General features: G+C 36.7%; 1 protein-coding gene across 5 annotated transcripts; it reads right to left on the bottom strand.

Annotated features, from left to right (window-relative positions):
- Positions 1 to 731: 731 nt before the first annotated feature.
- Positions 732 to 11,852, bottom strand: LOC149838260 (F-box protein SKP2A-like). 5 transcript variants are annotated; one of them, XM_090007644.1, is made up of 6 exons: positions 11,586 to 11,851; positions 11,425 to 11,506; positions 9,123 to 9,390; positions 1,729 to 2,077; positions 1,502 to 1,643; positions 732 to 1,353 (listed from the first exon to the last, which is right to left on the bottom strand). In XM_090007644.1, the coding sequence occupies exons 3-6, from the start codon at positions 9,338 to 9,340 to the stop codon at positions 989 to 991; spliced, it is 1,074 nt and encodes a 357-aa protein (XP_089863770.1). In that variant the 5' UTR covers positions 9,341 to 9,390; positions 11,425 to 11,506; positions 11,586 to 11,851; the 3' UTR covers positions 732 to 988. The 5 variants fall into 5 exon arrangements, with proteins under 5 accessions (XP_089863770.1, XP_089863771.1, XP_089863769.1 ...); XM_090007645.1 differs by having other exon boundaries at positions 11,398 to 11,852; XM_090007643.1 differs by having other exon boundaries at positions 11,464 to 11,851.
- Between the last annotated feature and the right edge of the window lie 6,806 nt (positions 11,853 to 18,658).

The raw sequence follows: 18,658 nt of genomic DNA on the forward strand, positions 1-18,658 counted from the left end.
TCTGCTTAAACATTAATACCTTGTTCTCAGCTCTCTTCCCAATGTTTGGGAACTAGTGGTTAGTAAGGAGATTCAACTCCAGCTGGTTGCAAATACCCACAGCCAAACAGTGGTGTGTGTTAGCAAATAACAATGCTCTCAAATCCTGGATTTAGGATATCCAAATTTTGGAGACTCCAAACAGAGCCTAAGAAAGATTATCATATCAAGGGCACCCAAAAATTGCCATGAACCATGTAAAGCTCAAAATCCCAACCAGAACACGACACATCAACATATCACAGGACACTTGGATTTGGTTCATGTATTGCAGGCCACGAATCCTGATGCACCAGGCTCTGATAATTCTAGGGATACAAATGGTTTGAATTTGATTTGGATGTGGCCAGTACCTGATCCAACTAATCAGATGTTGGCTAAACTGATTTGACTTCAGATTCAGATAAGAATGGTAAAATCTCACTATATTACGTTTTTTACATGTAATCAGATCCAGATATCCACCAAATCCAGAAATCTGTTGGATTGCTTAGCAAAATGCAAAACCATATCTGCATAATCAGATATCATTTTGGCTAACCAAATCTGACTAAAAGGAGCAAGATTTGGTTGGATACCGGATAAAATCGGATCCATTAACATCCCTAAATGCGAGAGTTTAAGTACTAAACAGAACAAACAAGATATCTTTGGGCCATTTATCAGGAAAAAAAAAGAAAAAAAGATACTTCTGGGCTAATTTGATCCCTTTTAATGGTTTATGCAGCATTTCATATATACACAAATCCAGTCCAGTCCAGTAAGGTGTTTTTACGCTGAAAGCAATACCCGGCTCTCCTGGATAGAGCTGTCTATTTCAACGTTCGCATCACATATGCGTGCATTATTTATATACATAGATGGTCCCACTATCAATCATCAATCATCGTAAGCAGTCCCTGACACCAATAACCCAAACAGTAATGAACCAATGTTTAACTCATTCAAGCTACTGCTGAGCAATGGCTGCCCTCCCTGAAGGCCTGCAGGCCTGGAGGGCGCAAGCACAGTGCACCGACGTAAGGCCTAGACACCCACTGATAATGAGTGAATGCCTCTCCGAGCATGTGTGGAGAGCTGGGAAGGAATCACACACGGCCTGGACAGCAGCAGCGGTAAGTGCGGTGCATTGGCTGATGTTCAGGTTCATCAGGCCTCCATGCTTGCTCAAAACTGACTCCCACAGTTCATGCTTCCCACCATAGCGGCTGTTGGCTAGAGAATACATGGCCCTATCAGTGATGTTCTGACAGTAATACAACCCAAGGGACCTCAGGCGATGGCAGCCATCAGCAAGAGCAATCACACTATCATCTGCAACCAAAATAAATAACACCCATCAGTGCAAAGTACAAGAAAAGAATATGATGCATGACATGCAGACCATGAAACAAGGAATAAGAGCACCACATATGTAAAGGTCATAAATCTGATAATATTTGTTTCATGGTATTGTATGCACCAGTTATGAGAACACAGCCACATAGATCTAGAGCTCTGAGATCTGGACATCCTCTGGCCAAGCTAATCACTCCAACATCACTAACTCCTTCACACCACCCTAAACTCAGAAACTGCAACTGATTGCAGTTATATGCAAGAGCCTGCAAAATGCAATTCAAAGGCTAGTTTACATAAACATGAATCCCACAACCAGCATGGACTGCTGTCATAAATCGTGGATATAACCTGTAAGGCCTTGTCAGATGCTGCCTTTGCACATCCACAGAGATTTAGGTGCTTCAAATTCCTGCACTTGATAGCCAGAAATGCAAGGGCATCATCACTGAAGGCAGAACAGCCACTAATGTTTAGTTTAACTAGCTGGGTGCAACCTTTTGCCACAGCATACAGTGCACGATCAGTAAGTCTGAGGCTCTTCCTGAGGTCAAGGTGTCGAATATCATGGCAATGATTAGCAACTGCCTCCAGAGCTTCATCATCCAATTGAGGCTTGTTCTGCCGCAATATTAATGTGTGCAGATTAATAAATTTAGGTGCAAGAGATAGCACAAGATTGTTCATGTTGGCCTTGCACCTGCAAGAAATAATTGCAACTTGAGCATTCATTTTCATGAAAGGAAGACATTTGAAATCAAATCTCATTAGAAAGACATGCTCAAATTACAACATAAATCCTCATTCAAATTCAAAGAGAAAATAATAATGTAATCCTCGTTCAATTCAAGGAGAAAAAAAAAGCACACAGACACAGGAATCACAGTTGAAACTGTTGGACTAAACTTGTTAAGAATAACATCACCGACGCTTGGGACTAATCTTGCATGATGGAATTGATAAATATCATAATAGCGTGACAGAAGCAATTTAACTTCAATTTCTAGAAGGCACTCCAGCGGCCACATCTCAAATAAGTATAGTACTTCAGAAAATCAAAATTATAAAGGTATCACAGTTGTAAGCTGTCCTGCAACTACAGTCTAAATCCACAAAGGTACATGTGCAAGCCTCAGAAACCCATCCACAATTATTGTATACAATAACAACATGATAATCTAATGAACACTCTTTATCTGGCTCTGAAATTTTAGAAATGAAAATAATTTTCAGCCCAGCTAGGATTGCCCGGTACTAAAATGCAAGAACTGTGAAGACAGGTTCGGATTCGAATCCAGATCCAGGTCACGTTGAATTGAGTCCTACTCAATCAGATCCGCACGTTGGAGCGGACTTGGAGGTCAAGAAGGAAAGATTCATTCAAGACTCCTACCTTGGTAGTTATTCAAAACAAGAACTTCTCAAGGAAACTGAAAAGAGGACTCCTACACCTAAGTTTGTTTGTAATCAAAAGAACTCTGTATAGAGAATTCCCCACACATTGGAACTCTTGAAAATCTAAAGCAGTGGTCTCCTCTCAGGGGGCATGAAGCCTAGAGAGAGAGAGAGAGAGAGAGAGGTTCTATAGTGGATGGAAGTCATGTTAGAACCATTATAAATTGTAACCTTGTGTGTGCATGTATGTGTGTTGCAAGCATCGAGCTTTTACATGGTATCAGAGCATGTCGCTACAGTGAGCTCGCGAGTTCGATCAAGGGCACAAAATAGAAATCTATGAACGGCGTTAAGTTTGTCCAGCCTCGTTCCTAACCCTGTCGTGCAGTGGAACGCGTTCTCATCCCTGGTGTTAGTTAAGTTGGATCAAAATAATTACCTGTTGATGATCTCATCAAGTATGTTGATGGATCACACCCGGCACTAGTTCAATATGTTAGAGAATGTGAGATTCTAAAAATCAATCTTGAGTATAGTGTCTGGAAAAGGGCTGACCAACTCGCATTGAGTTGGATCAAAGTCATTGTCATTGAAGCCATATTGGCTCAGTTAATTCAGATCTCCTCTGCGCATGAGGCCTAGATTACTTTAGAACAATCCTACGCATCTCACTCTAGCTTCAGGATCCTTCAGTTGAAACGTGACCTCCAAAACATCAAGATAGAGGATAAGATCATGGTAGATTACTTGAATCATGTCAAGTTTCTCTCACTCTCTGTACAGTAAATGAACCAATCTCCGATGGAGACTTAGTTCAATATCCGTTAAATGGTTTAACTCCAGAATATGAGAGGTTACTACGTCTACTCTCAACAAGCTCCCACGATTTAGTGAAGTTTTTGACCTCTTGCTAAATCAAGAGAATAGACTCCAAATGTTGAACCCAAAACCTCCACAACAAGTTGAGTCGTGACCTCCAAAACATCAAGATAGAGGATAAGATCATGGTAGATTACTTGAATCATGTCAAGTTTCTCTCACTCTTTGTACAGTAAATGAACCAATCTCCGATGGAGACTTAGTTCAATATCCGGTAAATGGTTTAACTCCAGAATATGAGAGTTTTATCACACCGGTTACTACGTCTACTCTCAACAAGCTCCCACGATTTAGTGAAGTTTTTGACCTCTTGCTAAATCAAGAGAATAGACTCCAAATGTTGAACCCAAAACCTCCACAACAAGTTGAGTCTTCCACGACAACCTTTTTTTCTCAGAGAGGTCATGGTCGAGGGCGTGGAGGCCATGGTGGTCATGGAAGAGGGGGTGGACAGTTTGACCCCCCCTTCTTCCAAAATTATCAAAACAGTGGTATTCAGGAAAAATAGGGGCAGCCAAGAACTCAATGTGAAGGTGGCCAGAGGGATGACCATGCTGTGTGTCAGTTCTGTGGGTACAGGAATCACATGGCCTAAACCAGATACAATATCCTGAAGGCCTTTGCAGTTGTGGCCTTGAACCGCATTCATGACAACTCATGGTACCCAGACACGATAGCCACACATCACGTGGCCTCTGATGATCAAAGTATGATAAATAAGTTTGAGCATCATGGACAAGATGGCATTATGGTAGGTAACGGTGCAAATCTCCCAATTGCAAATATAGGTAATATTTTTCTGCCTTCGTTTGAAAAACAATTTATTCTCTGAGATGCCCTACATGTACCTACCATAAAGAAAAATCTTATATCAGTTGCCAAATTTACTAGAGACAATAATTGTGTTTTTAAATTCGATGTTGACAACTTTTATGTTAAGGATCAGAGGAACGAGACAACAACTCCTAAGAGGTCCGAGTAGAGGACTATACCCCTGGCCAAGTCGTCCACATGAAGGGTAAGAAATTCGTGCAAAGGTGGTCGGTAAAGTCAATTTTGCTAGTGTTTCTCACAAGTTTTATAAGGATGTTTGTGAAAATCTCTATAAAAAGAGATTTTGTGTAACACCACAATACAAGAAATACAAAGAGTGCACAAAGGCACAAAGGAGAACACTCACAAGTGAACGAAGGCACGAATAGACATGCACAAAAGCATGAAACAAAATGAACTTCAATTCATAAGTTCCCAAGAGGGGCTTTACAAAAGCATTGTTATTGCATATGCACTCACAAAAAAGGATGGGTTTACAAGGGCCACTAAGGCCTATTTATAATGCAAAAAGAAGCCATAGGGTGCAACTCAATATGACTGTTGGAGCTGCACCCAACGGTCACATTTGTGACTGTTGGGGCAGCTCCAACAGCTATATGGAGTTGTTCCTTTCACAACAGTCAAAAAGAAAAAAAGTGTAAAAAGAAAAAGGTGTAAAAGGCAAAAGTAAATAAAAAAAGAAAAAGTAAAAATGTTAGCCCATTAGGGTGGCTGATGCCTATTGAGTAAAAGGACTAAAATACCCCTGATGGGTATTTCAGTTTACAGTTAAAAGAGACATAATATTTTAACAGACATCTACTACCATGGAGATTGTTTGGATTCGCAACTTGTTGGAAGATATGAATATTCAAGTTCAAGGGCCCACAAAATTATGTTGTGATAATAAAAGTGCAATCCACATTGCCAAAAATCACACATTTCATGAGCGCACGAAGCACATCGAGATGGACTGCTACTATGTTCGCAAAGAATATTTAAAAAAAACCATTGAAAATCTCTCCAAACAACCTTGCTCTGATACCATGTGAAAATCTCTATAAAAAGAGATTTTGTGTAACACCACAATACAAGAAATACAAAGAGTGCACAAAGGCACAAAGGAGAATACTCAAAAGTGCACGAAGGCACGGATACACATGCACAAAAGCATGAAACAAAATGAACTTCAATTCATAAGTTCCCAAGAGGGGCTTTACAAAAGCATTGTTATTGCATATGCACTCACAAAAAAGGATGTGTTTACAAGGGCCACTAAGGCCTATTTATAATGCAAAAAGAAGCCACAGGGTGCAGCTCAATATGACTGTGGGAGCTGCACCCAACGGTCACATTTGTGACTGTTGGGGCAGCTCCAACAGCTATATGGAGCTGTATCTTTCACAACAGTCAAAAAGAAAAAAAGTATAAAAAGAAAAAGGTGTAAAAGGCAAAAGTAAATAAAAAACGAAAAAGTAAAAATGTTAGCCCATTAGGGTGGCTGATGCCTATTGAGTAAAAGGACTAAAATACCCCTGATGGGTATTTCAGTTTACAGTTAAAAGAGACATAATATTTTAACAATGTTGTCGTTTGGGACATGTTAATTTTAGAACATTAAATTTGCTTGGTCGAAAAACAATTTAATAGCATGTGAAAATTTATGCTTGGTCGAAAAACAATTTAATAGCATGTGAAAATCTTAAATCATGTGATGACCAACTATGTTCTAGTTGCATTGTGAACAAGATTCATAAACTCCCCTTTGAAAGGATTGATTTTTGTGCTTCCTCACCATTGGAAGTCATGCACGTCGATTTATGGGGACTCACACCCTCTCCTTCACGAGAAGGATACTCATATTATCTGCTTATGGTTGACAACTATTCTCGATTTTCATGGATTTTTCCCTTATTTAGAAAATCAGATACTTTATCATGTTTTGAGAATTTCAAAGCTATAGTTGGGAACAGTGGCAAAGCCAGGAATCTAAATCAGGGTGGGCACAAATGCACACTGAAAAGGAGAAAAAAAAACACAAAGAATCTAAAACCTAATTAAATATTCATGCTATAAAAAAGAAACTTAAATCCTAACAAACATCATTTATATATAATAATTAAAAAAAAAATCTAAACCCCTAAAATTATAAGTTTATAACTAAAATCAAGCATGTGGAATCAAGTTCAATGTCGATTGGAAAGAAAAAATACATAAATACCTAAATGTTAATTGGAAAAAAACATAAAAAACACAAAACCTAATGAAATATTTATGGTACATGTTATTTAAAAAATAAAAACTAAATCAAAATCCTAAATCCTAAACAAACATCATTTACATATATATGCTAATTGAATAAAAAATTAAATTTCTAAGTTTCTAACTAAAATTAAGCATCTAAAATCATGCATTTTTTTTATTATCACGCTAGGAGATTAAGGCTCCCATCCTTAACCTATAGTAGACATGACTAAATGTGGTTGAAAACTGACTCAATCATTCCAATCAGGTAGTTTATCTTTCCACAATATATGGTCTTCATCTTTTGTAACAAATTCCATGACCAAACATAATTTTGGATCTGGTCATCTAATTTGGAAAACACAAATGTTGATTAAAAATAAAAAAACTAAAATACCTAATTAAATATTCACCCCATTTAAAACACGAAAATGGTAATTTAAAAAAAATCAAAAAAACCTAAAACCTAATTAAATATTCATGTTATTTAAAATAGCTAAATATAAAGTCTAAATCCTAACAAACATCATTCATATATATAATGATTAAAAAACCTTTAAATTCTAAGTTTATAACTAAAATCAAACATGTGGAATCAAGTGTAAGGTTGATTGACATGAAAAACACAAAAATGCCTAAATCTTAATTGAAAGAAGAAGAAAAAACACAAAAAACCCTAAAGCCTAATTAAACATTCATGGTTCATGCTATTTAAAAAATAAAAACTAAATCAAAAGCCCAAATCCTAAACAAACATCATTCAAAAGAATCCTAAAATATCAAGCATGAAATCAAGTTTAATGTTGATTGAAATGAAAAAACACAAAAATACCTAAATGCTAATTTTAAAAAAAACACAAAAAACCCTAAAACCTAATGAAATACTCATGGCTCATGATATTTAAAAAATAAAAACTAAATAAAAAACCTAAATCCTAAACGAACGTCATTCAGATATATATGCTAACTGAAAAAAAAAACTAAATTTTTAAGTTTCTAACTAAAATCAAGTATGTGGAATGATTAATCATATTTAATGTTGACTGAAACTAAAAACACAGAAACTAATGTTGCATTCATCTCATTTGCAAAAAAGAAATAAAAAACCTAATTGCTAATTGAAAAAAATGTAAAAAAACGTAAAGTCCTAAACCCTAAAAAAACACAAGAAGAAGATTAAGATGGAATGCCCACCGCCCCGTGCCCACTGGAGAGTTTGCCGAATGTTGGACTCGGACTTCACGCCACCTTGAAGGGATGCACCGCTGCGGCTACACTGGAAGAAGCCATCGGACGGGAGGAGATACTCGTGAGACGGTCAAAGAGTTGGAAACACAAGGGTTGAGAGAGACGGGCGCAGAGTCAGGGCCACTACGTGACCCCTGGTGGGTAACACACATCAATTGTGAGTCCTATTTCTAGGTTTTTCAGCAAACATCACCATGTTTTCATAATTTATAACAACACATATCACGTGTGCATATCAACAATATCTACAGAACATATAGTATACCTGCAAAGGCGGTCTTGCTCGCAACTTGAGGTCACTCTCGCCGAGCACTCGCAAAGTTGCAATATCAAAATCCAGGCAAAAGAGCTTCTTTTCTGAACCAATTAAATCCATTTCATTCAATGCAGTGTAATACAAAATACAATTCATTACCTGTTAAACAAACTTCATGAGCCACTTATAGAGGATTTGGCAGAGTACTACCTCCTGACAACCAGTGGACAATTTCAAGTTTATATCCTTCCAAATATAAATTAGTGGGTTAATTATATTTCTATTTTTGGACAGATCCCTGAAAAAGGTTGTTAAGGATTTTTTAGTCCAAAATAAGGTCAAAATGAGGCCTAATTTGTGAAAATAAAATCATTGAACTGAACCATACTGTAGATGCTTTCTAAATTAAAATAAAAAAAGGCATATTCCTATGATCCATACAAGTTAGTTAATAACACTTCTAACCTATGCACAGAGAACAGTCATTTAGGTCCATTGAGGAACATAGACAATTGTTGTCACAAAACAAGGAGACTGGGGAGTAACAGATACTAGACCAACAACAGAAAGGCCAAAATCTATTATTCTAATGGTAGCAGAAGTCAACCAAAGTGCCCTCAAGCAAGAGTATGATACATCTTCAACCATGATAATAGAAGAACAAAAAGGTGAATCAGGACACAGCACATCATGGATCCATGTGAGAAGCAATCACATTCAGAGCATCATTAAATAAATCGCAAATGACAATATACTTTCTTTATGCAAGGCTATTCAAATGAATGAAGTACGGAATGAGGAAAAGAAAAGCAACAGAAGCCATTCATCCAAAAGAGAATCATAAACAAGGGATATAACCACACTGAGAAAGCTCAATAAATAAACCGAAAGGCAGGGCATATCATCTCACCATGACAAAGAAAGACTGGTGAGGCCCAAGGAGATGGCACCCCTCCACCCAGTACAGACACCAGATGCCATAATAACGGTACGATCGTCCATGAGGGATAGAATCCGCAAAATGAGCTCCATAGGAAGGTCCTTCCATTCCCCATGCAAATTCCTTCCAACAACCACAAGTTTCTCCAACTCCATGTTCAAATCCTCTGTTTTCATCCCTCCGACCATCTTTTTCTTGGTTAAAAACTAAAAATTGTAATTAAGCTCGCTCGCCAATCCTAATCGAAATACACCAAGAAGGTATAAGCAAAGCAGAAATAAAACCAGAACTTATAAAACACGAGGTAAAAAGAAATAAAAGGTGAAACTGGAGACCACCCAAGTTCCCCTACCCAGTTCCACGAGTGAAGAAAAAGTAATATAGATTAAAACAATCACAGAAACAGTGGACAGAACAAGGTTTTAGAGGAAGCTTTTCACTAAGTCACAAATCATACATAGACAGATCATCTTGTTGTATTTTATATAAATTGAAAAACAGAGGAAAAATACGAACACTAGTAGAGAGTGAGAAACAGCTCCAGCAAGCAGGTGGCAACAAGCATCGTCTCTTACAACTCTCTAGTGAACGGGTAGTGATATACTCAACCACACATCAAGAAAGACAAGCCTTCATAGTCGGTTTGTCCAAAGCCATAATTAAAGATTGTCTTGAGATAAACATAACCCCCTTAAACAGATTCCCAAAATAACCCAATGAAGGCAGCGTCTCTCTAGAAACGCTGCATCTCTTAAACATAACCCACTAAACAAAACCCCAGGATGACCCAACGAAAGGAATATCTCTCTACAAAACTCTGAATCAGGAATTGAACAGAAGGCACTGACGATGTATACATGTTTGCCAATGGAAAAAGAAACTCTTAAAGCCTGAAACCATTGTAGGTCGTCATTAACCAGTTTCTAATGATACAACCTCAAACAGTGGGATTCACCCGAATGGTGTGTCTGATTCGACTATTGAGAACTGAAATTAGTGTCTCACCATATACAGAAAACTGTAATAGCTAGTTATCAGAATACCAACTTTAACATTAAAATCATTCCAAAAGAAGCTTTTTTCATAGACAATATCAGTAGTTCCAAAGCTTGCAAATAGGCTGCAAACCAATTACACCCAAAAAGAATGAAAATCCAAAATGTACAATAAGAATAGGGTTTTGAAAACCAAATACAAAATAGTGGCCCTACAACCAGAATCCAAAGAGAGAGGATAAAAATAAGAAAGAACAAGCACGAAGCAGACAATGTCTCAATCAAGCTAAATTTCTTAACTTGTTGAGGGTTGAAAATATTTATAAAAAAAATAGGTTGCATGCGATTCCCTGACAAGGATTTCTATGTTAATCACGCTAAGAATCTAAGACAAAAAGAAAACACCAAACCTACCTAGGGTTTCTTACTAAAATAGAAAAGAAAAGCCAATCACATGAGAAAACATTATGGTTTTGTATCCAAAATGGGTTTTTCGTGTGAAAAAGGAAAGCAGATTAGATCAGATCTTGCATTCAGATATGGATCTTATCCAAAAGATATATCTGAAACCCGACGACACAAAAAGCACACAATGACAAGATGCAAACACAAATTTGCGAAACTGGGGCTCTAAAATCCAAAAAAATGAGTTTCGACCCAAGAAAAGAGAATTTTTCCTGAAAATCTCGTAAGTCTGGAAACAACAGCAGACATAGCTACTTATTTTGGCCCAAAAGATGGTAGATTCTAGAAAACTTCTCAATAGAAGAAAGACATAAAATTAAAATACCTTTTCAAACTATACTTTGAGGATACAGAGAGACCATAGCCTTGAATCACACAACATTCGAAACTAAGGGAAATAAAAATCCCCAAGAGAACCAACGATAGTCGAAATCATCAATACCCAAAAAAGTAGTCAAAATCAGAGCTTTCAGAACCACAGGCCTATCACATGCATCAAACCACATTGATCCTACTACATAGCTGCAAGCCAAGGACAGTAGAATGCCATCCAAGGAATTCAGATAAACAACTTCCACAAAAACAAAACCTCAAGGTATCAAACACCCTGAAGGCCATCAAAAACATTAAGACAATTATTTCCAGTGAGAAGAGGCGCCAATTCAGTATAGGTCATGCGCAATAAAACAAGCAAGCGACTGAACAGAAGGAGGCCTAATTCCCAAGATAAACCCCCACAAAAAACGAGAATCAACAAAAGAAGGGGAAAGAAGAAAAAAGGCAACTGAGCAAGCGGAGAAAGAAGCAACTACGTCAGCAATATCCGGTAGTGGGGTGGATGCAAAACTTGCCGTGAACTCCGGGGAATTGATCAGAACCAGCGAATAGTACCGGCTGAGAGAGAGAGAGAGAGATGGTCAGGTGGGCAAGCGTTTCTTTGTATAAATACAGAGAGAGCGAGAGAGAAAGGTACGTTTTGTTATTGCACCATCCTCTTTGGGAGGTGTACCGCTTTTGTTGAAATTGCAGAAACGGTCTGTGAGAGAGAGATGATCTGGTGGGCAAGCGTTTCTTTGTATATAGAGAGAGAGAGAGAGAGACGTTTTGTTATTGCACCATTCTCTTTGGGAGGTGTGCCGCTTGTGATGAAATTGCGGAAATGGGCTGAGAGAGAGAAAGAGAGAGGCAGAGAAGTGTGGGAATTGAATTTACAGAGAGAGATGGGACATGGGAGACGGCTTTGCTTTGATCTGGAAGGGAAAGCCCCCGAAAGCAACCACAAGGCAGCAAGATGAACCGTTGGTCAACCAGCGGGCACCATAACCGGCCTGTGGGGCTCACTTGATCTTAAAGGTGGGTATGCAGCGAGGGCGGATCAGGTCAAATCACATTTCAGTGTACCGCTGCACCTGACTCCTCTTCATCGATAAGATACGAGGCAGGTGCAATCACACTTTGAAAACGGGCCATTTTCATAAAAAAAAAAATTGGCCAGCTTTCTCACGGTGAAACAAACGGATGAAAGTAGTGAAGCCTGGTCAATATAAAAATGGCTCTCTTTGGTCACCACTTTTCGTATGAAAGTGGGATAGCACCCTCAGTTTGAAGAAGGTTCCCACATTGTTTTCTCACGGTGGTGCCCCTTAATAAATTTAAAACGTAGAGGCAGCGTTTTCAGCGAGGCCCACTAACTTTATGAGTTTCTCACTCAATGTATACGAAAACGTAAATCCAAATGGTTTTCTTATGAAAACACCCTCATATGATTCCACTTTTGTATGAAACGCAAACCACGAGATTTTATTTCCTATTTCTTGCGTATGAAGCAAACACCACCTTAAAGATGTTGAGTCTTGCAGCAAATGGATCCATATGACCGCATGATTTGAACCGAATATCCAATAATTTGGATCCATGTTGGCCTGGACTTGGGTTGAACCTAATATCTAATAATATTTGGCCTTTTTTTAGATAAGGCTTCACACACTTGGCTAGGTGGGTTAGCTTAAGGCTTTCAAGTTGAAGGAAGTCAGTCAATTTCGGGGTGTACATCCTTTGCCACAAAGCCTAGGTCAAATGTAAAACTATCTTCACTGTGTAAGATGGAATACTTGTGGAGTTTTACACTGCATAGCGCTGACTCAAGTCCACAGTCAACGTGACACCTCATGGGTAGCGGTGTCAAGCGGTCGGGTTTGGTTGGGACCCACATGCAACCAAACCTGGCTTAGATTTTTGGGTATGGTATTGGGTTCAAACCGGGTCTAATCAGATCCATCATAAGTGAAATCATACCCAAACCCGATAAAAACTACATGAACCAGACCCGGTAAAATAATATTTGTTATTATTTTTACATTGAAAATTTGTGGGTCTTAATTGGAACTTGGGTCAGGCCTGGGTTTGGTATAAAATTTTACAAACTATACCTGGATTCATGCAGTAATCAGATGTTTGGGTCCAAACCCTGGTCTTAATTGAGTCTTCTTATTTTTCACCATACCAGGACCCTATAGGATTTGGTACAGGTCGGGTCCGGGTAAACGACACCCTTACTCAGGGGTCGTGAAGAAGCATCCGAACCATAGCAGTGGTTTCTTCACACACAAAAAACAAAGCCAGGATCAGTTGCGATCACCTGGCACACTTGGATGGAGTATGTCAGTAGTAGGGCCCAAAAACAGATGAAAAGGGCAGCCAAGTGAAGAGGTGTACCATGTGATGGCACCAGATCTTGGCAAAAACGCCATTAGATACTAAAACTAACCCTTTAAGAAATTGGATACTAAAACCAAATCTGAATTATCCTTTAATTGTTTTACGTTTTTCTCCAAAATCCTGCTTGCCACAAAGCATGCAAACCAAATAAAAAAGATTCAGGAAATTTGGCTGCAGGTTGGCCAAGTCTCTTGAGGTCAAACAGTGACCCACCAAGCACTTATGTTGGGTTTCATGCTTAGTGACTCCATTGACTACCTAACCGCCCAATGGGCAAATCATGGCCACCAGTTGAGTTCTTTTAGGGCGTGTTTGATTGTGTGTTCCATGCATCACACGGGACATCGTGGATGTGCGGAACATATGCGTATGTCACATCCCAGGAACGGCAAAACATCATTCCCCCCACCCACCCCCACACACACACTCTCCTGGTATGGGACGGTATTTTCACGCATTTAAAAAAGTTGAGCGGAAGGGGTATACCCGGGCTCCTCTCTCTCTCTCTTGATTAGGACTTTTCAATTTAGGTTTGAATTAGGGCTTTTCAAAATACTGTTTTTTGATTTAGGGTTTGATTAGGGATTTTTTAATTTTAATTTTAATTTTAATTTTAATTTTAATTTTAATTTTACTTTTATAGTTTTAATTAAATATAAAAAATAAGAAATTTATTTTATTAGTGCTTTGAATCAGTTTTTTTTAATTAGGGTTTTTTATATTTAATTTGATTAGGAATTTTCTTTGATTTGATTAAGGTTTTTCTTTTTTATTTTCTTTGATTAGGGTTTGAATTAGTGCTTTTTATATTTAATTATATGGTTTATTCATAGTTTCTTTGATTTTATGGTTTAGTTTTTTTTATAACTTAGGTTTTTTGTTTTATTTATAGTTTGTTTATTTTTTTCTGCAATTTAGAGCTTATTTATGAATTATTTTTTTGCAGTTTATTTATTTTCAAATAAAAATATTTCTTACTTGAGTTGAAACAATCGTGAAATGATAAATAGTTGTTACTGTTTTGTATGTTATATTCTACTGTTTTGTCCAATCTTGGACAAGCAATCAAACACCCCTTAGGGGCTGTTTGATTTGCTGGACAAATGCCGCTTGGGTGGCATTTGCTTATAACGCAAGTCAGACCTGGCTCTTGCATCCTTTGGGTACCACGGTATCACCCGCATGTAAAAACTCGGGACAAGCCTATATAGGAACCGTGGTGTCCCCCGCAAGGATGTGTCTCACAAATCAAATGGGACCTCAGTGTACCAAGAATAATCTCTACAAGTTTGTTGTATAACCTGATTGCATCACTAAGTATTGAAGTTGCAACAAACTCCATCAACTTTCTTCCTCTATGTGTACTAGTGAAAGGTGCTCGACGCATTGGTCAGGCATGTGTTGAATCCATTTCTTTTTAATTGTTGCAAAATGATGAATAACTTAATACATTTCACTAAAATTATATCTCGAAATATAAAACAATATATACATAAAAAAAGAACAATAAAAAATATGACATGCAAAAGGAATATTGGTGAAACAGATTTACCTATCAACAATCTCAATTAAATGATATATAAGAAAAAGTGAAATTTTCTCCATTGGGTCTTTAACTTTTTGTAGAAAAGTTGTTTAGAAGTATCTTTTTCTAAAAAAACTAAGCATGTATATTTTAGTGGGAGAGACAGAGAGAGAGATTTACCTATCAACAATCTCAATTAAACCGCACATAAGAAAAAGAGGTTTTTGTCGAAAAGTTGCTTAGAAAGTGTCTTTTCCTAAAAACTAAGCATGTGCATTTGAGAGAGAGAGAGAGAGAGAGAGAGAGACTTGAGAAGAGAACCATACGGAAGGGGTAGGGGTATGTACTATTTGATGGTGATGTAAACAACACTTTTAATACAGCAATATTAGGGAACAAAAAAGTTTATAATTTCATCAAGCATTTTGAAAATGCTTTTCCAATTTGAGAAAAGGGGAAAAGTTGCTATTCCAAACACTTTAGTGAATTTTTTTAATTATATATATATATATATATATATATATATATATATATATATATATATATATATATGTGTGTGTGTGTGTGCATATCTTTTCTGAGGTGATGTACATGTTTGGTTTAGTAAAAAGTAAAAATTAACCAGCCTCTCCGTCATGTTTTCCTGACTTGTATGTCAGATGAGGCTTGAAAAATCAATGGTCTATAACATATTGAATTTTTACCCTCAAAAAACTAGATTTTTATGTTAAAAAATGTTTCAAAAGTAGATTTCTGCTATTTTGACAATGCTGAACACATACATTGAGTCAGATTTGCTCAAAGAGAATCCCTCTCCCTTGCGAGTTTCATTCAGGGAGTATGCGGTATGTGATGCACAAGGATAGCTAATATTTTTCCTAGAAAAAAAGTTATAAAAAAGAAGATTTTGTTGTGGTGATCTACCTGCTTCTCTTTTTATATGGTGTACGAAAGAGTAGTGTATGTAAAAATCTACTTTATTGTTTTATTAATTGCATGAGATTATCTGACTTTGCACACATAGCAGTATTGTGATAATGCTACCTTGATTTTTTTTAAGGAAAATAATATTAAAGGAAAAGACAAAATCAAGGTTAATACAAGATCTAATGATTCTCACTCATCTCATTGACAAACAGCCAACAGGATAGAGATAACAATTCTACACTAAGAACGTCTAGAAGGGCCTTTGGAGTTATCAGGCAATATTCTTAAAATTCACATTTAGCATATCAATTTCAGACCTGTAATCTTTCAGCATCACTTCAAGTTGACAACAACACGAATTGCCATAATAGCTTGTGTCCATGCAAAAGCTACAGTGATACTAAAATGAGAAATAACTCACTTTAGTTTTGTTTTGCACTAGGAATCTAGGGTATCTTGCATGATGGACCTCAAATTCCCATCTAAAAGGGTTGTTTTTTTTAACAGGCTTCTCATCTAAAAGTTTGATAGATTCACCCATAAGAGTTTCGCTCATTTGGTAGGGGCGACTTGGTGAGCAGGAGAACCTTAAGGGTTTTACCAACTGGAGGCCAAACAATATGTGGCCGGCGATTGGGGGGAAAAGTTTATAGGCTTAAAATGGATCGGAAAGAGACACTTACCAGATGCAGTCATAGATAATCTTAACCACACTTTGGTAGAAGTGGGTAGTCAGTGTTCTCCTCAGACAATCGATGCCCTCAATGAGCTCAGGCCAGAATGTTGAGAGGTGAGCAGGACCCTTGAACCCCCAAAACAACGACAAACTAAAAACACTAATAAGTTCTCATCACTCTACTACGGGTCTCTTATTAATAGGAAGATCTGGTGGAAGGTTTATAATGGGTCCATAATGAACATACATGGACAGTTATGAGACATCATAATTGTCATGTAATGCCCAAAATTCAAAAAACTCTCTCATGTATGTTCTTTAATGTGCCCATATCAATATAGGGTCACATCTAGGTTGGATCTGATTCGATTCAAAATCCAACATTCTCTTACTTGACCCATTGATATAAAAAAAATACATCATCAAGGTTAATGTGGATTAAATTTTCATGTGAGGTCACATGTTATTTTATATCATAAGAATGAATCTTATAAGTCATGAAGATTAACACCTCTATATAAGATATCATATTTTTATGTACTATAATATTATTCATTTTAAGTATTAAGCATGTTAAGAATACATTTATTAATAGGTTGGTCTCAAACTCAGTCTATTAGTTTTTTAATATTGTTATTTTGGTATACTCTCTTCAAAATGAGTGACATTTTATACAACATTGCAGAAAATCATAAAGAATCAATTTAGTTTTATAAATGTGATTACATATAACCATAATGTATTATCATACATCAAAATGAACCAAATAGACCCATCATCATTACATGTTGAGAATATAATATCGGTGTTAGCCCTTTAGTAAGAGGATTCATAGTCATTTTTTTGTACCTATTGTATCAATACATACTAAATGATTCTCAGTCATTTCTTTAACAACAAAGTACTTTAACTTTATATGTTGACATAAGGTGGAGCTCTTGTTATTTAAAAAGGATACTGCAACATCATTATCACAAAAGATTTTCAGTGACCTTTCAATCGAGTCCACAATACTAAGACTCATAATGACGTTTCTGATCCATGTGACCTGAGAAAAAGTTTAATATAAAGCATCAAATTTTGCCTTCAGGGTGTGCGTTGCAGTTATAGACTGCTCTTTCTCCATGAAACAAAATTTGCCTTCATTCTTAATGCTAAATTTAGATTCATGTATTCTAAAGTGAATAACATAGTTTTTTTTGGAAATTTTAAAAATTAGATTTGTTTTAAATAAAGATATTACTAGAGCGGTCAACGATCAAGAAACTTGGTATTGTAAGAACAAAATACATTACTAAATAATTGCTCATGCATTATTCATATTGAAAAGGTAAATGTGAGACCCTTTATTATTAATTTTTTTCAAAGGCAAATATAATAAAGTCAATATCAACGCACTTTGGTGAAAATAATAATACTCAAAATTGCTTTGCCTCCTCAATTATCAATGAATTGACTTCAATTGATGAAATTAGCATATCATGTAATCATAAGCAATTCGGCATTGTACTTTTGAGTACAATCATGTTTTATGAGTTAGTGTACACACCTACAATTATACCTTGTGTGAATTTGGATTACAATAACTTACCTTTGGGTAGAATCATTGTTTCATAAAATCACATACAATCATAATACCAGATATCACTCTCAACATAGTCAAGAGAACCCATAATCAATACAGTTCAAATCACTTTGATGATTCCAATAGTGAGTTAATCGAGATATCTTATCGTAAGTATATGTAAAGCATGTGACAACATAAAAATAGTGTATACATTCATAATCTCATGCTCAAATAATCATGGATAATTTAAAAACAACATGAAACACACCTTATATCATGCTAAAGTCATTAAAAAGTATGAGATTAATGATAAAAACAAGCTTTTATGAGTCACACTCGGGATTGGGGTGTTAAAACAACCTGAACCGGTCTTTAAAGACCCTAAACCGATCACTAAAAGCCCTAAATCGGTCTTCAAAACTATTGAACGACTCCTAAAATGCCTTGAACAAATTTTGGAAACTTTAGAACTGGTCTCAAGATGCACGAACCGGTTCTAAAAACTCTAGAATCGGTTTCAAGAACTCCTGAATCGATCCCTAAATAACTGAATCAGTTCCAAAACCGATTTTGTAATGGATGAGTAGTCTCGTGATCCAGTTTTGGACCTGATCCGACCTAAGGTACTGATCT

The sequence above is a fragment of the Nuphar pumila genome, chromosome 5 (assembly GCF_984573655.1).
Source record: "Nuphar pumila chromosome 5, dmNupPumi1.hap1.1, whole genome shotgun sequence".
NCBI lineage: Eukaryota > Viridiplantae > Streptophyta > Magnoliopsida > Nymphaeales > Nymphaeaceae > Nuphar > Nuphar pumila.